At 39.0% G+C, this 23,630-nt stretch overlaps 1 protein-coding gene across 1 annotated transcript; it reads left to right on the top strand.

The window, feature by feature from the left end:
- The first annotated feature begins 8,952 nt into the window (after positions 1 to 8,952).
- CYP7A1 (cytochrome P450 family 7 subfamily A member 1) lies at positions 8,953 to 19,649 on the top strand. The gene is made up of 6 exons (XM_002758928.5): positions 8,953 to 9,096; positions 11,311 to 11,551; positions 12,585 to 13,171; positions 14,670 to 14,800; positions 16,671 to 16,846; positions 17,424 to 19,649. The coding sequence occupies exons 1-6, from the start codon at positions 9,017 to 9,019 to the stop codon at positions 17,721 to 17,723; spliced, it is 1,515 nt and encodes a 504-aa protein (XP_002758974.3). The 5' UTR covers positions 8,953 to 9,016; the 3' UTR covers positions 17,724 to 19,649.
- Positions 19,650 to 23,630: the final 3,981 nt, after the last annotated feature.

Genomic DNA, 23,630 nt, shown 5'->3' with positions numbered 1-23,630 from the left:
ACCTATAATCACAGCACTTTGGGAGGTCAAGGCGGGTGGATCATGAGGTCAGGAGTTCGAGACCAGCCTGACCAACATTGTGAAACCTGGTCTCTACTAAAAATACAAAAATTAGCTGGGTGTGGTGGTGTGCAAGTGTAATTCCAGCCATTCAGGAGGCTGAGGCAGGAGAATCGCTTGAACCCAAAAGGTGGCAGTGAGGAGAGATTACACTACTGTACTCCAGGCTGGGTGACAGAATGAGACTCCATCTTAAAAAAAAAAACAAAACCACATTGGGACAACTTACATTTTCTGACTTTGAAAGTTACGACAAGCTTATAGTAATCAAAACTTTGTGTTGTTGGCATAAGGACAGACATATAGATCAATCAAATAGAATTGAGATTCCAGAAACAAACACATGCATTTATCAACTGATTTTCAATGAGAAAGTTAAGAGATTTCCATGGGGAAAAGAATAGGTTTCCACAGTGCTGGGACAACTGGATATCTACATGCAAAAGATGAAGTTGAACTACTACCTCATCCCGTATGCGAAAATTAACACAAAATGAATCAATGAACTGAAACCTTTGGAAGAAAACACAAGCATACATCTTCATGACCTTGCATTAGACAATGTTTCTTAGATATGACACCAAAAGTCTGAGCAGCCAAGAAAAAATAGATAAATTGCACTTCATCAATGTTAAAACTTTTGTGGCCAGGCACGGTGGCTCACACCTGTAATCCCAACACTTTGGGAGGCCAAGGCGGGTGGATCACTTGAGGTCAGGAGTTCAAGACCAGCCTGGCCAACATGATAAAACCTCATCTCTACTAAAAATACAAAAATTAGCCAGATGTGGTGGCTGCCACCTACAGTCCCAGTTACTCAGGAGGCTGAGACAGGAGAATCTCTTGAACCCAGGAGGCAGAGGTTGCAGTGAGCCAAGGTTGCACCAATAAACTCCAGTCTGGGCAACAAAGCAAGACTCTATCTCAAAAAATAAGAATAAAAAGGCTGGGCATGGTGGCTCGCTCTTGTAATCCCAGCATTTTGGGAGGCTGAGGTGGGTGTTTCCTCTGAGGTCTTAGGAGTTTGAGACCAGCCTGAGCAACATGATGAAACCCTGTCTCTAGTAAAAATACAAAAATCAGCCAGGTGTGGTGGTGTATGCCTATAATCCCAGCTATTTAGGAGGCTGCGGCAGGAGAATCAATTGAACCGGGAGATGGAGGTTGCAGTGAGCTGAAATCACACCACTACATTCCAGCCTGTGTGACAGAGCGAGACTCCGTCTCCATCAGTAAATAAACAAATAAAACAAAAACTTTTGTGCATCAAGGTCGGTATCAAGAAAGTGCAAAGATGACCCACAGAATGGGAGAAAATATTTAAAAATTTTATCTGATAAGGATCTAATTGCCTGGAATAAACTTACAACTCAGCAATGAAAGAGACAGAAACCCAGATTAGCAAAATAAGGAAAGGACTTGAATAGACACTTCTCTAAAGAGGATTTGCAAATGGGCGATAAACACATGAAAAGATTTTTAACATCATTAGTTATTAGGGAAAAGTAAATCAAAACCACAATGAGATACCACTTACCACCCACTAGGATGGCTATAACTTAAAAAACAGACAGTAATAAGTGTTGACAAACCATATGAGGAAATTTGAACCCTCTTTCCTTGCTCATGGGAAAGTAAAATGGTGCAGTAATTCTGGAAACCAGTTTGGCAGTTCCTCAAAAAGTTAAATATAGTTACCATAAGACAGGCAAGTACACCCTTAACTACATACTCAGAAAATTTAAAACATACTTTCACACAAAAACCTGTCTGTAAATGTTCACAGCAGCACTATTTATAGTAAGTAAAAAGTGAAAACAACCCAAATATCCATTAACTGATTAGTAAATAAAATGTCCTGTATCCATATCGTGAAATATTATTCAGCCATATAAGGAAATACTGATAAATGCTACAATGTAGATGAGCCTTGAGAATATTATGCTAAATGGAAGAAGTCAGATGCAAATATACACATATTTGCATATAGATATAATAGTGTTAGATCATTTATATGAAATGTCTAGCACTGGCAAATCTATAGAAACAGAGAGTATATTGGTGGTTGCCAGGGACGGAGGGTGGAGAGTGACTGCAAATGGATACAGAATTTCTTTTGGTGATAATGAAAGTGTTCCAGAATTGGACAGGGGTGATGGTCTTTAAATATGTTAGAAATTTTGAATTGTACTCTTTAAAGGGGCAAATATCATGGTATTTAAACTTTATCTAAAGAAAAATGAATAAAAAGTAAATAAATCATTGCTAATATCTGACAGCATGGGGTTTGTGGGGTAACTGGCATTCCACAGTGATTTTCAAAGAGCTTGTGCTATTTTCATGTTGTTTTGTTTTAGTTATGGAGCCCTTCCTTGAAACATAGGGTCCCCTTTCATGAAGCAGAAGAGGGCAGTGGGCAGAGCCTCTCTTTTGGTCTTCTCCCCCACTCTAACAGGGAGCCCTGGAGCTCTGGGAGAAAAACTCTAAAATATAAAGGGCATGCACGTGAGCTGCAGAGTCCCAGAGCCCTGGGTTTGGATCCTAAATCTGCAACTCCCGTGAATTGAGTTTTGGGAAGCTGCGAAAACGCTGAGCTCCTGTTTTCTCATCGCAGTATTGTAAGGGTTAAATGAGACGATGTATGTGAAGACCCTGGCCCCACAGTACATGCTCTGCCACACATTTTGGTGATACGTTCATCACGTTTTAGCATTTTCTTAAAATACCGGAAAGAAGACAACAGAACTTAACTTGGCTTTTACAACAGAACAGACGAACGAGTGAGTGGTCAAGGTGTTAACATTCTTCATGGTTCTTCACCACCTTCTGTTCTGTTAGCCTATAGGGAAAATTCTTCTTCTTTCTCATCCCTTTATCTGCAGGGGAAAATAGTACTTTAGCAATGACCCAGTTCAGGAACAACTCCAGAGCCATTAATACACAGAGGTTTGTTCTGTTCTCTCTGTGCTTCATCTCTCAGGAACCTCGGCCTTCCTCCTAGGAGCTAGGGAAAGTCAGGAAAGTGAAAGTTGTACCCCAGCTAATGAACTGCCCTGCGCTGGCCTGAGAAGACAAGATGGCTTCTTCTATGGCTCAAGATTTGGTTTCCTTTAGTATGTCCGTTTGGAAATAGTTTCATGAGATTGGAGAGATAAAATGAGCCAGGATTGGCCGGGTGCGGTGGCTCAAGCCTGTAATCCCAGCACTTTGGGAGGCCGAGGTGGGTGGATTACGAGGTCAAGAGATCGAGACCATCCTGGTCAACATGGTGAAACCCCGTCTCTACCAAAAATACAAAAAATTAGCTGGGCATCGTGGCGCGTGCCTGTAATCCCAGCTACTCAGGAGGCTGAGACAGGAGAATTGCCTGAACCCAGGAGGCGGAGGTTGCGGTGAGCCGAGATCGCGCCATTGCACTCCAGCCTGGATAACAAGATCGAAACTCCGTCTCAAAAAAAAAAATGAGCCAGGATTGCTCACATTCAGGAAAAAACTCTTCTCTTTCTCTCCCTCCCTCTGACTCTCTCTCTCTCTCTCTCTCCTCTCCTCTCCTCCTCTCTCTCTCTCTCTCTCTCCTCTCCTCTCCTCCTCTCTCTCTCTCTCCTCTCCTCTCCTTCTCTCTCTCTCTCTCTCCTCTCCTCTCCTCCTCCTCTCTCTCTCTCCTCTCCTCTCCTCCTCTCTCTCTCTCTCTCTCCTCTCCTCCTCTCTCTCTCTCCTCTCCTCTCCTTCTCTCTCTCTCTCTCCTCTCCTCCTCCTCTCTCTCCTCTCCTCTCCTTCTCTCTCTCTCCTCTCCTCCTCCTCTCTCTCCTCTCCTCCCTCCCCTCCCCTCCCCTCCCCTCCCCTCCCCTCCCCTCCCCTCCCCTCCCCTCCCCTCCCCTCCCCTCCCCTCCCCTCCCCTCCCCTCCCCTCCCCTCCCCTCCCCTCCCCTCCCCTCCCCTCCCCTCCCTCTCTCTCTCTGTCTGTCTACCTGAACTGGTAAGGTTAGTTGGTCCCAATGAGTCCATTGAATGAGTTGGGCTTCTTGGACTAAGCTTCAGAAGTCTGATTGGGATGAGACCTTATCACAAAAGTAAAGGAACCACTTAGTCTTTGATTCCGCCTTTAACTTGGGTGAATTGAGTTCTTCCTGCGCTACAGCAGGCATAGTAGGAGCTGCCCTGGGCTTGGAACCAGAGTTTCGCTGTAGTCAGCCACCCGTACCTTCAGGCAACACTGCCTGCTTCATGGTACTACCCTGCAGATTAAATGAAGCAAGTTTCCGAAGATCTTGGCACTGAATATTGATGCACTGGTCAGTCCTTTTCTGATAGTAAAAAAATGGTGCTTTTTTTTTTTTGGTCAGAAATCAAATAAATATGCTTGTTCTCCTGTTGGTTAGCTATGTTCCCTAGAGGGCAGAGACTTTGCCTGTCTCAATCTCTTTATCTCCAGAACCTAAAAGGTGCCCTGTGCAAAGTACATATTAAGTTCACGTGAAGGAATGAATGAAAAACGTGATTTTTTCACACCCAGTTGGTGGTATGTTTACCATTTCCTAAACCTGTAGTCAGGAGGCCTTCGACTCCCCTGTCCTTCTTGTGAGACGCTGTGCTGTCAAGTGTTGGACCATCGCACTTCAATTCAGAACAATCTGGGCTTGAATCCTGGATTTTGTTTTTTAACCGCAGCAAATATTTTGAGCATAGATTGTGCCAAGCATTAGGCTGTCTTATACACATTGTCTTATTTCATCTCAATATCTACGAGTCATGCACTATAATCATTCTCATTTTACAGATAAGAACGCAAAGACTTGGAGAGGAAAGGCATCTTGTTCAAAGGTAAATACTTAATGATCAAAATGCAAATCTAGATTTAATTGCAGCATTCTCTTCATTGACTATTTAAACTAATTCAAGCCGTGTAACATTTCCCACTAAACCTTCCTGTCTGTATTTCCTCATCTTTAACATGGCCATCTTTAACCTGTCCTGCCCAAGTTAGTTATTTCATTAAAGTAGAAAAATACACATGAGAAGCTTTTAAAAAGTGAAAACTTCAAAATGGATGTAAAAAATTAGGATGATTCTCTTAGAATTTGTCAACACCTTCTTATTCTCTAGTCCTGCTAGGCATTTACAACCTGAAAACCATTTATTTAAGATTCAAATCTATATTTGTATTTGCCATAACTGGTTTTATTTTTCCTATGGCTTCATGAAAATGTGGCTCAAATGTATTTATTATGAAAGCCCCAAATTAATCACAAGACTTCACCAGCCCATTCCACAACAAACTCCCACTAACCTGCTCTGACTTAGAAACCTCATATACAGTCTTGATTCAGGACAGCTCTGTAATGTTCTTGGAAAATGCAAAGTGCTGTCTTAATTGTGATAATCTGTGTTCCACTATAGAGAGGTGGTTTAACTTGTGAATTCAGAAAAGCAACTGGTTTGACTCAATTTTTTGACCATGTTCACAGTTCATTTTATTTAAAGCAATCAGAGTGATGTGTGTGTTCTATGTTCATTGCATAGAAATTTAATAGAAACTATACCTAATACCATAAGTGAGTTTACATAAGCTCATAGCTTTAATTGTTCTTTCTACATTCTACTCCTCTGGTTCAAGTGTCCATGTTTTGTATATTTCCATTCATGGGGTTGAGATATCTGATTCAGGCTTTATGCTTTCTGAGGCCCCGAGCGAGTATTTTTTCCACACTTTAGGAAGTGTGGCCCTCTTTACTACTCCATATAAACACACAGGAGATTGACAGGCTATGGCGGGATTAGAATTTAGATAAACTCAGTTTATATGCCAGGTTTTCTGGCAACTATAGCCCTGTCCCTTGTCAGAGCACTTACTCTTTCTCCTGATGTGGAGAAACTCCACAGGGTCAGGGCTCAGGGCTCAGGGCTCAGGGCTTTCCTGTTGACACTGTCTCCACTGCTGACTCAGAGCCAGGCACGTAGTAGATGTGTGTGTGTGTGTGTGTGTGTGTGTGTGTGTGTGTGTGTGTGTGAGACAGAGACAGAGAGAGAAAGAGAGACACACAGAGAGACAGAGAAACTGGACAGACACACAGAAAGAAAGATGGTGAGACAGAGAGACACAGATAAAGAGAATAGATAAAACTTTACCAGCTGAAACATAGAGAAGAGAAAAACAGTCAAAGGACATGCCATTGAGCTGTCATTCATTCAATAATTGATGTACCAGGCACTGTGCTAAAAACACATCAAGATGTGACAAAATCCATGCACTCATCAGAAAATTTTTCAGTATTTCCTTATTGTCTATTAATAGTTTTGACAACCGTAACAAAACTATCTGAATTTCCGCCATTGGATTAGAAGCAGCATATGTGAGCTGTGATAGGTACCATCTATGGACACATGACAGCAGCAAGAAGTGACATCCTGAGAAGGGAAAATATAAACCAGATATAATAAGAAAAATAAATAAATATGAATATTTAAGGCTCTGCTTTTCTGGGTGTGTGTGTTTCCTGTGCTTTTGTTGTATGAAAGAGGAGTTGTAAGTGCAGGAGTAAAAAGATTAGGATAAAGAAAATCTAGATAAACACTGACAAGGCTACATTTGAAAGGAGTTCCTGGCATTCTGAGATGGGGTGAGGAAGGTTGTGAATGCATTTCTTTCATGCTGCTGATAAAGACATACCTGAAACTGGGCAATTTACCAAAGAAAGAGGTTTATTGGACTTACAGTTCTACGTGGCTGGGAGGCCTCACAATCACAGTGAAAGGCGAAAGGCACATCTCACATGGCAGCAGACAAAAGAAGAGCTTGTGCAGGGAAACTCCTCTTTTTAAAACCATCAGATCTCATGAGAATTATTCACTGTCATGACAACAGCACAGGAAAGACCTGCACCCATGATTCAATCACCTCCTACCAGGTTCCTCCCACAACATGAGAGAATTCAAGATGAGATTTGGCCAGGGACACAGCCAAACCACGTCACACTACCATGTCTGACCTCCCTTCCATTTGTGTTTGTTCTTCCTTTGTCTGAGAAGGGGCTCTAAAGGGCTGAATTGTTTGTGTATTAGATTGGCAATTTATCTGACTGGGATGCCCTGCTGTGACTGGTTGTGTATGAGGTCAGCTTATTTATAAGCTGTATTTTTAAAAGATATATTAATTTTTAAAAAATCCACCTGTGTCAATAATATGCATGAAGGCCCCCAAAAACCTAGATTCTAAGAAAAATGTATGTACTGCCTACAATGATTGATGTTAATAATTATAATGATAAATACACAAAAAGATGTACGATCTCTATTTAAAAAGGCAAAAAAAAAAAAAAAACCACAGAAAAACAAAACACCATGAAATAAATCTATGGAGTCTATAGCCAAAACTGGAAACAACTCTCATGTCCATCAATAGGAAATCAGTTAAATAAACTATAGTACATTTATCCAATGGAAGATTAAACACATATTCAAAATAATTATTTATACATATTTATATATATAAATATATAGAGAGGATACTGTGTGTATATATATCTATACATATATATGTATAGATACACACACACACACACACACAGACACACACACACGCAGTACTCTTGCCCACCCTCTTGTCCTTTGTCTTAACTCTGTGAGTTCACATTCACTCTGCGTCAGTAGGACACTCCCTTCTTTCCGGTTCTTAGACTCACCAAGTTGATCCTTGACTCAGGACATTGCATTTGTTGCTTCCTCTTTCTGGAATATCTTTCCTTCTGATATTCACGAGTAGTGCCTTGTTTTTCAAATCTGAAATGTCACATCTTCGGGTAACATTTCTCTGATCATCATATCTGAAGTTGTCCTCATCCCCCCATAGCATTCTATAACCTGTTTGTTTTTTTATAACATGTATTTTATTATTTCTTTCTTCACTGGACTAGCTTCCATTAGATTGGGAAACCTGCCTATCTTGTTAATGCCTGTAACTAGAATACTTTTGAAAAGTTCTTGTCATGTACTAAATGCTCAACTAATATTTTTGGGTACACAGAAATAAAGTTTGGAAGAATATATGCCACACAGCTAATAGTGGTTACTTCCGAGTAGTGGAGTAGCGTGGTGGGGAAATTATTAACAGATGTTCACTTTCCACCAAGATACGTTTTAGTTAGTCTTAGCTTACTTAAAATGAAATGTATTATTTTAACAACTAGAAAAATTAATAACCATATTTTAATTACAAAAATGATAGATACAATTTTGATGCTTCCATAAGCTATATTTATCTAAAGGATGTACTTATGTAGAATATTCTCTTGAGGATGTTAGGTAAGTAACATGTTACTATATGTAGTAAAATATCTATGACTTTATAAAAGCACTTTAGGTAAGTAACATGTTACTATATGTAGTAAAATATCTATGACTTTATAAAAGCACTGAAACATGAAGCAACAGAAATGTCTTTACCAGTTCTCTTTCCTCTGAACTTGATCACCATCTCTCTGACAAAGCATTTAAATTAATTCTTCTTTAAAGTTAACGAGACCAAATTATAAGCTTAATAACTCATGCTTCTTTTTCTTTAAATTATTATATTTTATATACTTATTAGCTATGCCTATCTTGAACAGGCTTATTTGTTCTTTTTTACACATACCAAACTTGTAATATTAGCTGTTGTCCCCAGGTCCGAATGTTAAGTCAACATATATTTGAGAGACCTTCAACTTATCAAGTATTGCAGCTCTCTGATTGCTTTGGAACCACTTCTGATACCTGTGGACTTAGTTCAAGGCCAGTTACTACCATTTTTTTTTCTAGTAGAATGAACAAATGGCTAATTGTTTGCTTTGGTCAACCAAGCTCAAGTTAATGGGTCTGGGTACTATGTATATAAAAAGCCTAGCTTGAGTCTCTGTTCAGTGACCTTCTTCCTTTCTAATCAGGGATTTTCTTCCTCAGAGATTTTGGCCTAGATTTGCAAAATGGTGACCATATCTTTGATTTGGGGGATTGCTATAGCAGCATGCTGTTGTCTATGGCTTATTCTTGGAATAAGGAGAAGGTAAGAAATGTTTTATATTTAAATTGCTCTTTCATTCATACATTTGTTTTTTTTAAACCTTCATTATTACACAGTAAATTTGGTTTTCTATACTTAACACGTATTAGCATTATCTTCCTTATTTTTTAAATGAAAAATTTAATTTGAATTTTAAGAGATCTTTTTTACTATATCTAACAAAATCTATGATGACAGCTTCCCTTGGTAGTATCAGCATATAGAGGTGGTAATATGTAAATGTACACTGCTGTTAAACATAACTGACAGAAATTTTATAAGGTCTCTATGTACATTTATATGTGTATCTAAAGAGGAAGCCCAGTTAGTAAGGATAGAAGTAGCAAGTGGGAATCTGCAATGGAAAGGATTACTTTCTATCACATGACTTTGTGGATACTCTCACTAAATAAATGTTCTCTTTTAAGCTCATTCTTGTGCATCATATAGACTCAGCCTAAGCCTGGACAGGAGCATAGAGCCTGAGTTGATCATTCTATTACTGTTTTTAAATCAATGTTAATCAACTATGGTGAATTGGGAAACTTTGCTAAGTGTATGTGACATCAATTTCACTTATTTACAATTGGTTCAAGAATGCAAGAAATACAAATACCAGTCAGATCCAGAACCACAGTTTATTTAACTTCTTTTTTTTTTTTTTTTTTTTTTTTTTTGAGACAGAGTCTTGCTCTGTCACCAGGCGCCAGGCTGGAGTGCAGTGGCATGATCTCGGCTCACTGCAACTTCCGCCTCCCAGATTCAAGCAATTCTCCTGCCTCAGCCTCCCGAGTAGCTGGGACTACAGGCATGCACCACCACACCTAGCTAATTTTTGTATTTTTAGTAGAGATGGGGTTTCACCATATTGGCCAGGATGGTCTTGATCTCTTGACCTCATGATCTGCCCGCCTTGGATTTCCAAAGTGCTGGGATTACAGGCGTGAGCCACCGTGCCCGGCATTTATTTAACTTCTAATTGGCTCCAGGAGTAATTGTGGGGAGGGCATGTAGATATTCTCTGCTATGTTAACCTCAAAAAGAGAAGATCACCCCAAGCATATGTCAGCTTTGTAGATTGCTATGTGTTGTCTACCTATTGCAAGTTTGTCCTTTAAGGTATTTTAATTCAGGCCTGATAGTTTTTATTTTTAATTAAACTACTTATCTTCAAACTAAAAGAAGAAAAATAATTACTTTATACCGTATTTTTCTTTTTCTTTCTTTCTTTTTTTTTTTTTTTGTGACGGAGTTTCGCTCTTGTTATCCAGGCTGGAGTGCAATGGCGTGATCTCGGCTCACCGCAACCTCCGCCTCCTGGGTTCAGGCAATTCTCCTGCCTCAGCCTCCTGAGTAGCTGGGATTACAGGCACGTGCCACCATGCCCAGCTAATTTTTTGTATTTTTAGTAAAGACGGGGTTTCACCATGTTGACCAGGATGGTCTCAATCTCTTGACCTCGTGATCCACCCGCCTCGGCCTCCCAAAGTGCTGGGATTACAGGCTTGAGCCACCGCACCCAGACCATACTGTATTCTTCTATCAAGAGGTACAGAAGTTTATGTTGGAAAATAAGTTTATATTTTCTAATAAAAACATTTTAAAAGAGCACTTAATTACACTAGATGATTCTGTCCGTGTTTATCTTACTCAATTTCATTTTATAATAAGCTAATTTCTCACGAGATTCTTCTCTGAACTCTCCCTACAGAACAGTAATATCTTTAAACTATGAAGATTTTGAAAACTTCAGTTCTGCAGTCCTCTCCTATTCAGTGTTCTATGTCTTTAAAGAAAATAATTAAAAAAACATTTTGAGATATTTAGGCAAAGTATGCTTAGCAAAAATATAAACACTAGAATGTAATTTTGTTTCCACACTCACAGCAAGAATCTTGTTGGCCATGTAAATCCTTTCACCCATGTCATTGAGAAAAGTGATGAGCACATAGTCACTTTGCTGACTGTATATGTGGATGAATGTATATATGGACAGGGTATGAATGGATGGATTTAGCAATCCTTTTCAGCAACATATCATGTTACTAGGTTAATATAACCTATTATCATAGTGAAAGAGCAGGGTCCATCTAACACAACAAATATCAATAAACTATAGGGTTTTGAAGTTTGAAGTCAGTGAGACAAATTTTAATACCTGATGTAAGTAAAAAGCCAAATACGTAATCATCCATGTCTATCATATGTGTCTGACAGGCAAACGGGTGAACCGCCTCTGGAGAATGGGTTGATTCCATACCTGGGCTGTGCTCTGCAATTTGGTGCTAATCCTCTTGAGTTCCTCAGGGCAAATCAAAGGAAACATGGTCATGTTTTTACCTGCAAACTAATGGGAAAATACGTCCACTTCATCACAAATCCCTTGTCATACCATAAGGTGTTGTGCCATGGAAAATATTTTGATTGGAAAAAATTTCACTTTGCTACTTCTGCAAAGGTAAGCAGTTTTACATTAATATACCATTCTGTTTGTCTTCTACCTTTTTACGTGCGGTTCTATTTAGAAATTTTGATGTACTTAGATTTAAAGATAAAAGTGGTGAAGAGAGTTATCTTTGTGTGGAGATTCTTAGAAACATAAAGAAATTAAATTAGACATAGCTTCTTAGTAATAATCATTTAGAAAGTCAAAATAGGTATAGATTTGTCATGTTAACCAACTAATGAGGGTGAAATAAACATTAAATGCTTTACTGAAACACGTGGCACTGTATGAGTAAGAAAGATAAAAACTCATCACATCAGCAATGTCTATGCAACACCAAGAGTGCAAGTGATGGAAACCTAACATTCAGCAATCGTCTTACCACACTCGTACCACACAGTGTTTCATTTTGTTAAGGAATAGCAAGATATTTTAACATCATTTAGATGTAATAAAAGAAACTCTGTTACTGAGGAAAAAAACTAACAACTACTTACTTTCTGCAAATAAATATTAGTTTTGGTCTTTATGAGTAAGTAACCTAAAGTTTGGTTAAAATACATCTACAGCCAAGCACAATGGAACACCTGTAGTCCCAGCTACTTGAGAGGCTGAGGCAGGAGGATTGCTTGAGCCCAGGAGTTTGAGCTGCAGTGAGCTATCACTGTGCCACGCACAATGCCTGGGCAACAATGTGAGACTCCATCTCTAAAAGAAAAAGAAATCTACAAATAATATAAATGATAACCAATGATTTTAAAACATTATCAATTAGTTTATGTGGAATATGTGTAAATAAGGGCAGTAGCGTAAGAAATAAGAAATAGATGACTTGGGTGATCCAGGGGAGTTCCACTGAACTTGGCTTTAAAGGAAAGGTACAATTTGGCCATTTATTTGTAACTTGCTATGAAATTGCACAAGGGAAATTTCCCATTTTCAACAAGTAAAGAACTATGAAAGTCTCTAATCCATTTTTCAGTCATTTACTCTGACTAGGTCAGGTTTAATTTCTTTTTTTTCTACACGTTTTATTTGGTGTCAGGCATTTGGGCATGGAAGCATTGACCCGAGGGATGGAAATACCACTGAAAACATAAACAACACTTTCATCAAAACCCTGCAGGGCAATGCCTTGAATTCCCTCACAGAAAGCATGATGGAAAACCTCCAACGTATCATGAGACCTCCAGTCTTTTCTAACTCAAAGACCTCTGCCTGGGTGACAGAAGGGATGTATTCTTTCTGCTACCGAGTGATGTTTGAAGCTGGCTATTTAACTCTCTTTGGCAGAGATCTCACAAGTCAGGACACACAGAGAGCACATATTCTAAACAACCTTGACAACTTCAAGCAATTCGACAAAGTCTTTCCAGCTCTGGTAGCAGGACTCCCCATTCACATGTTTAGGACTGCACACAATGCCCGTGAAAAACTGGCAGAGAGCTTGAGGCACGAGAACCTCAAAAAGAGGGGAAATGTCTCAGAACTGGTCAGCCTGCGCATGTTTCTGAATGACACGTTGTCCACCTTCAATGACCTGGAGAAGGCCAAGACACACCTCGTGATCCTCTGGGCATCGCAAGCAAACACCATTCCAGCGACTTTCTGGAGTTTATTTCACATGATTAGGTGACTAACACCCTATCCGTTTCTTTTTTTATTTTAGAAGAAAGTAGAAATTAAACCATTTTAACTTAAAGATAAAAAGCCTCATAGTGCTTTCTCATGCCATCAATCAAGAACGTAACACTAATGCGTGTTAGTGTTTACATATATGAGTTCATTCAGTCCTCACAAAAACGTAGACAGCTATGACTGATAAAAGTGTCTTACAGAAACAGACAGTCCCAGAGAAAATGTCATCCCAAGCCACAGAGCTTGTAGGTACTGGTGTTGGGTCAATTCAGGCCACTCGGCCCAGCACACTTGCTCTTAACTCCATGCTGTTCCTCACGACGCTGACTTAAGTCCATAAATGCAGTTTTCATAATCATAAAAATGTGTTTAAGTGATTACTGATTTATGGACAAAAATCAGGGCAGTAACTATGCCGTCTTTATTAGTTCATTCACAGTTTATGTTTTCACTCAATTAGGAATTGCTGTCTTTCTATTTATCTGACCAACTATAAGAGCTATGAATCAATCATACTGTATTATTATTGATAAGAGACTTAGCTAGGTTTTGCCTTTTAAAACTGTATGTAACAGAAAAAATTGTAATAAGATATATTTTACATAACATGATTTCTCTCCAAAGTGTTAGTCTTTTGGGAATTTGAAATTAGAATGGTCTATTGAATTATTCTAATTAAATTGGATATTTAGTATCATGTAGACACAAAATTGCTACTCCATAGGATTGGGAATGCCAAATTTCTATTGATGGCTGATGACTTTAGGTCTTATAAAATATTTTAAAACTTAATTTCGGATACAAGAACTTATTACTAATTTGTCACAAATGTTAACTATCTTCCAAAGTTATTACTTGAGAAAGCACATCCAGAATAAATTCACATAATTATAGTAGGTATACAACATCAATTTAAAATCATAAAGGAAAATGTAGCCATATTTTATGATAGTCTTGCAAATACTTATCAGTCAAACATTTGAGACTCAATGTACTGTATTTTTTTTTGAGACGGAGTCTCGCTCTTGTTACCCAGTCTGGAGTGCAACGGCGCAATCTCGGCTCACTGCAACCTCCGCCTCCTGGGTTCAGGCGATTCACCTGCCTCAGCCTCCTGAGTAGCTGGGATTACAGGCACGCGCCACCGTGCTCAGCTAATTCTTTGTATTTTTAGTAGAGACTGGGGTCTCACCATGTTGACCAGGATGGTCTCGATCTCTTGACCGAGTATTAGAAACACTTATTTATAAAAGCCCTGACCAAAGTTTAACTTTTATGTAGCAAGGCCCTTTTAGGGCAGCAGTTCTTACTGATATCCCAGGACAGAAACACAATTGCAAATGGAGTAAAAGCAATCAGGAATATCCCTTTCCCTCCCCCACTGATACCTTCATCATCTAGTTAACAGGAGGGGGAAAGGCCAATAGTTTGCAGATCTCAGAATATGGAAAAAGCTTATTTTCTGTCCATCTTTTCTCTTAACTTTTAATAGGAACCCGGAAGCAATGAAAGCAGCTACTGAAGAAGTGAAAAGAACACTAGAGAATGCTGGTCAAAAAGTCAGCTTGGAAGGCAATCCCATTTGTTTGAGTCAAACGCAAATGAATGACCTGCCAGTACTAGGTGGGTGCACTTGTTATGTTGCATTTCATTTTCTATGTCCTACAACTAACACTAATGACCAACATAAATTCCATACCTACTGAATTCTAGGCATTAAGCTAAGTATTTCATATGAGTTTTCTTGGTTAATCCTCACTCACAACAATCCTGTGATTTGGGACTGTTACTATTTATTTGTATCAAGTGAGGAAACTGACACCTAGGGGTTAAGCTACAGCCAGGGTAGAATCAAATGCATTATTATGTGGGACTCTTGATGCTGTTCTCTCAACCACCACCCTGCACTGCCACACACTGTTTCTCATATTCCTCTTACCACTAATCTGACGGTTAATGGAAGCATATTAGTCAGTTTCATAAAATAAAGGAGGGAGAAGAACCACTAAGAAACCACAATTACCTGCATGGATTGAGTGATGGAATTGAAGGTTCTTTGATTTTTCTTTGTTCTGCTTTTCTATATTTTCTAGTAATGTAACAATATGATATTTTAATTTTTATTTATCTATTTTTTTTGAGACAAAGTCTCTTTCTGTGGCCTAGGCTGGAGTGCAATGGGGTGAGCTTGGCTCACTGCAACCTCTGCCTCCTGGGTTCAAGTCATTCTCCTCCTCCGCTTCCCAAGTAGCTGGGATTACAGGTGCACGCCATCACCCCCGGCTAATCTTTGTATTTTTAGTAGAGATGGGTTTTATGGGCTGTTATGGGTTCTCCTAAAGTGCTGGGATTACAGACACGAACCACCACACCTTGACAACATGATATGTTTATAGTAAGAAAGTTTCCTTTTTTTGGATATTTTCTTTAAGGAGACAAGAAGCTTAGATTCCATGTTGGGTCTGACTAGGGAGACTTTGGACATGTCGCTTCTCTTTTGGGGGCCTTACTTTTCTCATCTGTAAAACAAAGTGCTAACATTCTGGGATTTTATACACAATCATGTAATGACCACCCTAAAATACGACAGTCGAGGGATAAGGCTAAAAGGCTAGGCTGGACGTTTCATGAGCTCTCTATATTTCAGCCATTTTCAGTTGATTCTTTTTGTCCCTTTTGCCTTTACCGGGCTGCAGGGGTTGCCACACATCAAATGGTATATGGATAAAAATAGGTTTTTGTAAATGTTGAACTGAAGCTACATTAAACGTCTAAAAAAAGAAAGTATATATCAGTGCTAGCTGTATATTAAATCTCAGAAGTCCTCAGTAAACTGAATAATTTACATAAGATGGTTACTGATTTTTCCAATTTTAGTAGATGATTACTTTTCTATAAAATGATGGCAGTTTGTTTCCCAATTATTACCGCAATTATCTCTAATCCAACAATTATTATTAACTCAGATGATCAGATTTAAAAATACATTCAGGCCAGGTGTGGTGAGTGGCTCATGCCTGTAATCAAAGCACTTGGAGGCTGAGGTGGGTGTATCGCTTAAGCCTAGAAGTTCAAGAGCAGCTTCAGCAACGTAGCAAAACCCTGTCTCTACGAACAATAAATAAAAAAAATTATCTGGGCGTGGTGGCAAATGCCTATGGTGGCAGCTACTCGGGGGCCTGTGGAGGGTGGATCACTTGAGCCTGGGAGGCTGAGGCTGCGGTGAGTCAGGATCATGCCACTGCACTGCAGCCTGGGCGGTAGAATGAGACCCTGGATAAAAGCAAAAACAAAACAACAAAAAAAAAATCAGACACAGTTGAATCATTGATAAAAGTGTAATGGCCAGAGAAAGAAAGTTTGGGAAATTTGTATCTTATCAGCATCCCATAGCCTTTGTGTTATAGGTTGCCAGGCTGTCTGTGTTTCAGGCTCTATATTATGTGACCCTCAAATACTTGATTTGTTCTTCTCTTCTCTTCTAAATATTTAGATAGTATAATCAAGGAGTCGCTGAGGCTTTCCAGTGCCTCCCTCAACATCCGGACAGCTAAGGAGGATTTCACTTTGCTCCTTGAGGACGGTTCCTACAACATCCGAAAAGATGACATCATCGCTCTTTATCCACAGTTAATGCACTTAGATCCAGAAATCTACCCAGACCCTTCGGTAAGTGCCTGTTCATTGAAGTTCAATATCCAGGTGATAGTTACCTAGATCTAAATAAAGAGGAAATTTACAATGGTAGAATTGATTTGATTATTGTAGTCATAGGGATTGTCCCCTTAATTGTGTTAAATATTCATGTATTTTGAAAAATTTAGATAATGGCCTGTATTTTTATTTTTAGTCCTGATATTTGCCATCATATAGTCTTTGCTAGATTATATTTGCAGTCATGATAATAAATCTGCCACTTTTTTATTTTTTTAAGCAGCTCCTTCTCCCAAATGCAGGAAATTAGAGGCTAATATATCGATTCTTCTAGTTTCTTCTGGGAACTCTTCTCTCTGTAGCTTTGCCTAAGGAACTAATTGTTCAAGCTGGATAGGAGGTATCCGAAGACTTCCTGAGCTCGTAAAGCTTCTGTTCCTTTTTACTGTCTGATTCAATGTGGAGTATAAGCTAAATTACTAATGGAGTAGATTTAAACAGAAAATTACTCTCTGGAGCTTCCAGGTTGAGAAGGAGATAAATTTCTTTAAAACTAACTTAAAGACTTGTTTTCTTTGTATTTTTATTGCAGTCTTTTAAATATGATCGGTATCTTGATGAAAACGGGAAGACAAAGACTACCTTCTATCGTAATGGACTCAAGTTAAAGTGTCACTACATGCCCTTTGGGTCAGGAGCTACAATATGTCCTGGAAGATTGTTCGCTATCCACGAAATCAAGCAGTTTTTGATTCTGATGCTTTCTTATTTTGAACTGGAACTTGTAGAGGGCCAAGCTAAATGTCCGCCTTTGGACCAGTCCCGGGCAGGCCTGGGCATTTTGCCGCCATTGAATGACATTGAGTTTAAATATAAATTCAAGCATTTGTGAATACATGGCTGAAATAAGAAGACACTAGGTGATATTACAGGACTGCAAGACATCGTCGCTACACAGTCCCTTTGGACAAATGCATTTAGTGGTGGTAGAAATGATTCGCCAGGTCCAATGCTGTTCACCAGTGCTTGCTTGTGAATCTTAACATTTTGCTGACAGTTTCCAGATGCTATCACAGACTGTGCTAGTCAAAAGAACTAGTTTCTAGGAGCACAAGAATTTGTTTTCATTTGTATAAGTCCATGAATGTTCATATAGCCAGAGATTGAATTTTACTATTTTCAGAGGAAAACACCTTTATTGTTTTTTTCAAAATGAAGATACACATTCCATCCAGGTGTGGTAGCAGGCACCTGTAGTCTTAGCTACTTGTCAGGCCAAAGAATGAGGATGGCTTGAGCCTAGGAGTTCAAAATCAGCCTGGACAGCTTAGTGAGACCCTGTCTCTAACAAAATGTATTCTAATTGGCAGACTTTTTTTCCTAAGGAAACTGCTTTACTTTTATAAAACTGCCCAAAAATTATGGAAAATGTTCAAATTCACGTTTTAGTGAAACTACATTATTTTTTGACTAAATGGTGGGGTTTTATTGGGTATGATCATATATCATAAAGGATATTTCAAATGAGTATTTATGTTTTTTGATAAAAAGGAATTTTTTTCTACTTTTTCTATATCCAAAATTTAGGGCTTTAAAAATGATAATCTTGATTTACCCAAAACACTAAAGGTGATTTTAATATTTTCCATTATGTTTTAACTTATTGTTGCTGAAAACTCTATTTCAGGTTTTAACTATCTTCTCTATTTTTTTATTTCATATTAATGAGGAGAGTTTTTTCAGAGATTAAGAAAGGCAGTTTTTCTGTCATTAATAAATACACATTATCACTGAAAATATGTATCTTTCATGTGATATGTTTTCAAGTTAAAACTAGATGGAAATAACCATTTGAAAGCTTTGGTTATGAAACGTGTGGAGTTTGTTAAGTGCAGCTTGACATTATGTTTTTAATAAAAATCATTAAGTGGTTTTTATTGCTAAATGACTTGCAGATGAAGAAAAGCTAAGGCAAGCTGAGTGTTTAAATGCTGTGTACAACAATGCCTTGATTAAATATTTTAAGTACGAATTATCAGCTATATATATGTCAATTGATATTTCTGTGTAGTATTTATATGTAAATTATATTTAACTTTTTGCTTATATTACAAATATGAAGAAAATATTCTGAAATTTGATAATTTTGAAATGATTCGTTTTTCAGAAATAAAGTATGAATCTATGTGTATTTATTTATTTATTTTTAGATAGGGTCTCACTCTGTTGCCCAGGCTGGAGTGCAGTGGTGCAATCTCAGCTCACTGCATTTACCACCTCCGGCGTTCAAGCAATTATCTTGCTTCAGCCTCCTGAGCTGGGACTACAGGCACATGTCACCACGCTCAGCTAATTTTTATATTCTTAGTAGAGACGAGGTTTCACCATGTTGGCCAGGCTGGTCTTGAACTCCTTACCTCAGGTGATCTGTCTGCCTCAGCCTCCCAAAGTGCTGGGATGACAGGCAAGAGCCACCAAGCCTGGCCAAATCTATGTGTTTTTAATTTTGAATTATTCAGAGCGTTTAAAACATTTGTCCACTGATAAGCCAAACTACAACAATTTTATTCATAATTTATTCAAAATACTATTATTTTCCAATATTCCAAAAATATTCAAAGTAATAACTTACTCAAAAATCTCCCTCCTCATACTACATAAAACGTATTAAAACTTTTCATCTTGCTCTTTAATATTACCACAGATTTATCCCTTAAGCAGGTTATTTTTTGTATTAAGAAAATTAAAGTCATTTAGATGTGGTTCAAGATTAGTAAAAATCTACTTTATAGTGAATGGTTATAAACTAAATTTCTAATGTCATTTCTGTATGGATTTTATGACTTTTTGAATGCATCCCTCATCTTTCCATGTCTTTATTCTTGGGTAGCAAGGGTTGGCAACTGATAGCCCACGGACCAAAGGGTCCCTGCCTCTGTTTTTGTGCAGCCTGAATGTTGAGAATGGTTTTTACATATTTTAATGATTAGAAAAAGTATAAAAAAAGTAAGAATCTTTTATGATATGTGAAAAGTATATGAAATTCAGACTTCCACGCCCATCAGTCAAGTTTTGCTGGGACACAGCATGCCCACTGTCTGCACTCTTGTCTATGCCTGCTGTTGCGATGCCACTGTGGAGCTGAGCAGTTGCAACAGGGAGCATGTGGCCACAGAGCCTGATATATTTAAAATCTAGTTCTTTACAGAAAATGTTTGCCAATCCCTGTCGTAGAGCAATTCCAAAGGCCATTTTGTACTATAATTTTATTAATTTAAAAAATGTATAAATGCATTAGTATATGAAGTATTTTGCCTTTTTTGAATAAAGCATGTCAGGAGAATGCATTTAAAATGCCATGGATATAATTTTCTCTTAGACAACATTAAGCTAGACTGTTATTGGAGATGAAACCATTCCATTTAGGAAAGAGATTTTTATTTTTGAAAAAGCATCTAACTTAAAGACATTATAATAACCTATTGTAAGATCAAACAAACCTGGGACGCGAGGTATTCATGGTTAAATCCATTCAGATTCCCATATGCCAGGGCCAGGTCACTGCTCCACGTGCCGTGCATAATCCCTTCAGAGCCTCAAGAGTCCTTTGAGATTTGTACTACTATTACCTCTATGTCACAAAAGAGAAAGGCAGAACTCCAGAAAGGTTAGGTCACTGGCTCAAGGTCACAAGGCTGACAGGTGTGAGAGCTGGGTAGATTGGGGTACAGGTTGTTCCAACTCAGAGCCAGCACTCTTCCTTGTGTGGCAAGACCAGGTGACAGACCATCTTGACTCAGGTCATTGAAAAGATATGCCACAGTAAACAAAATCCATGTCACTCTGTTTCTAAATCCTCACTGTCTGGAAGGATCAGTTGGTCAGAGTGTGGGACACTGTAGCTGCCAGGCCTAGGAAGGTCAGGAAGGAGACTGACTCTAGCTGAGAGCCCGTGAAGAGCCACAGCATAATCAAATACACTGTGCTCACCTTCACGTAGGATGGTGTCTCTTCATCTCACCAACACCTTGGAGTTAATTGTGTAATCTCTTGTTGTTTCTCTTAGGCTCAGTGTTATACATTTTTGAGGCAAAGGGCTTAAGGCTTCAGCCTTGGTCTTATAAGTAGATAATGGAATACAGCTTCTCACCAGCATCATCTCCCCACCACTTCGGTTGACATCACCAGAGGCTCAGGCCTACAAAGGGAAGTCAAGACAGCAGCACTGATGCTACACAGACTATTCACAGGCTACTTAACGTCCTCTAGTCTCGGCTCTCATTTTAGTTAGAAACTGACATTTGGTAAAGGATAGGCGATTTTTGTTTAAAGGGTTGCTCAGCAAGTTCTAAGGCATGCCCTCTCTGCCCATGAAATGCTGTATCCACTGAACGAACACATACGTTAAGGATCTCCCTTCCAAATGCTGGCATAGGTTTCATAGACTCCACAAAGTCCATTTCTTCATCTGTAAAGCTACATATGAAAAAACAATGAACAAATAAAATTACTGAATTAAGAATAAAAATACTGACCAGGAGTGATGGCTTACACTTGTAATCCGAGCACTTTGGGAGGGCAAAGCGTGTGGATCACCTGAGGTCAGGATTCGAGACCAGCCTGGCCAACATGGTGAAACCTCATTTCTACTAAAAATAGAAATATTAGCGAGGTGTCGTGGCACATGCCTGTGATCTCAGCTACTCAGGAGGCTAAGGCACCAGAATCGCTTGAACCTGGGAGGTGGAGGTTGCAATGAGCCAAGATCGGGCCACTGAACCCCAGCCTGGGTGACAAAGCAAGACCTTGTCTCAAAAAATAAATAAATAAAAAGTAAAAAATAAAAATATTCATAAACTTAACTCCCCACTTTTATTGAAAAATCTGTGCACTCACAGTCTTTGGTATCCTCAACTCCATTTTGAAGAACCATTTCTCATTGAAAGTTATCCAGCCATCAGTGGCAAAGTTAATTAGAATATACATTCAACACTTAACAATTCTGGAGCAATTTATCGTGACAGTTTTAGAACAACTTGTTTGAGAGAATTTATGAGAGAAGTGAGGGATTACAGGAGAAGGGCTGATCAGCTTCTCATTTGCTATTTTGCAGAATTTCAATCCATGAAAGACAGTTAGAGAACACAGTGAATACCCATCAGTTTCACCTAGATTCCTCCTAATATTTTGCCACATTTGCCTTTACTCAGAAAGATGGTTTGAAAGTAATTTCACTTAAGGCTTTCATATTTAATTTCCTTTCAAGTTTTCAATTTGGGGTTTTATCTCTGGCTCCCATAATTATTTGGAGAAGAGCAAGGAATGGCCGTGGAGGGAGCAGGAGGGAGGTGATGCGGTGTTATCTTCTTTCCTACTATCAAAAACAAGATATCTAAATGGATCCTTTTTTTCTTTTGATTTTCTGGCAAGAAAAAAATGTGAAACTCAAACTCCACTGGAAACAGAAATTGTTATTTTCAAACACAAAAATATATGCATGCAGGAAAATATGTACAGGAAAATACTTTTCCTCACAGTTTTTCTTGGAGTGTGTTGGTGAGAAGATGGTTGGGGGTAGATGAAGGAACACAGGGACATCATCTCGGTGAAACACTCAGCGCTCCAGGTAACAGCGTGCCAGGGTCACAGCGAGGTATCGGAATGAGGTCAGGTGTCCCTGGGAGTGCTCTGGCCACAGACATAGACAATCAAGCAGAGCCAGCAGTTTCTCAGAAACTTGGCTGTAAGTGCCTTTACTTCATCAGTTCCCTGGAGTGATTCCAGAAAGTGGTAGTTCTCCAAGGAGGTCAATCGTATTTTATTCAACTCTATAGCCCACCAAGGCTTCCAACTGATGCCTTAAACATAGTCAGAGCTCAAGCAGTTGAGGACAGGGATGGAATAGGTGTGTTATTTGTGCAGAGGTGTTGGGCACTTTGGGGGTCTCTGTTTTTCTTGGGCTCTAGTGAGTTGCAAACACTTTGGTTACTTTACTAGCAGGCTTTTTTTTTTGCTTCTCTGTATTGACCTCTCACTCTATTGAAATATTGGGTAAGAGTTACACACAGAATTGAGAACACAGCTGATTAGTGCTCAGGCCCACGCTGCGTGACAAGGCAGGTTTACTGTTTGCTAAAACAAAGTGGAGGTGGAGAAGGTGTCAGCTGAGCAGGTTGCAGATGGGGCTCCGAGACACAGAGGGGTGGGCCCCACTGGCACAGTCACTAGACCGGCACAGGGCAGAGGCCAGCAGGGAAGCAGACCGAGTCTTCTTTGTCCCTCAATCCGGTCATTAATTTACTGAATTTCCCATTTATCTTCTATTCTTTATTAAGGGAGGCTTCAGGAATGTTCAGCCTGCTGAAGGTCTAAGCCTGCCTCTGGTTCCAGTCAGGCCTTTGCTTTGAGACACAATGAAGAAATCCATTCATTGCACACTTTTCTGGGGCTGGAGGATGGCTCCATAATGCTGGCCACCTGTTAGATTTCTCCTTTTATTATAATTAGGCCAAGCAATTTGTCTCATAGTAATGTAAACTTATTTCCAAAGAAATAGTGTCAGGATGTGTGACATCTTTCAAGTCAACCATGTTTAAATGTTCCCCAATGCGTAAGCGGTATGTTTCAAAGATTCACTCTTGAATAGAATACTTGGGACTCAGAAATTGTATGAAGAAATTATGTTATAAATGTGACATAGGTTCCCAGAGCAATAAACAAAGTTTGTATAACCCATAATATCATGAGTCACTCTGTTTTGAGTAATTTTACAATGCAAAAGTAAAGAAGGGAGAAAACC

Source organism: Callithrix jacchus, chromosome 16 (assembly GCF_049354715.1).
Source record: "Callithrix jacchus isolate 240 chromosome 16, calJac240_pri, whole genome shotgun sequence".
Lineage (NCBI taxonomy): Eukaryota > Metazoa > Chordata > Mammalia > Primates > Cebidae > Callithrix > Callithrix jacchus.
This window is presented reverse-complemented; position numbering and strand designations above follow the sequence as displayed.

What these genes read in the sequence shown, in the direction of transcription:
- CYP7A1 (XM_002758928.5), top strand. Translation starts at nt 9,017, where the DNA reads ATGGTGACCATATCTTTGATTTGGGGGATTGCTATAGCAGCATGCTGT. An exon ending in ACTTTGCTACTTCTGCAAAG is followed by an intron (nt 11,552 to 12,584) that starts GTAAGCAGTTTT and finishes ATTTGGTGTCAG; the next exon opens with GCATTTGGGCATGGAAGCAT. An exon ending in GAATGACCTGCCAGTACTAG is followed by an intron (nt 14,801 to 16,670) that starts GTGGGTGCACTT and finishes CTAAATATTTAG; the next exon opens with ATAGTATAATCAAGGAGTCG.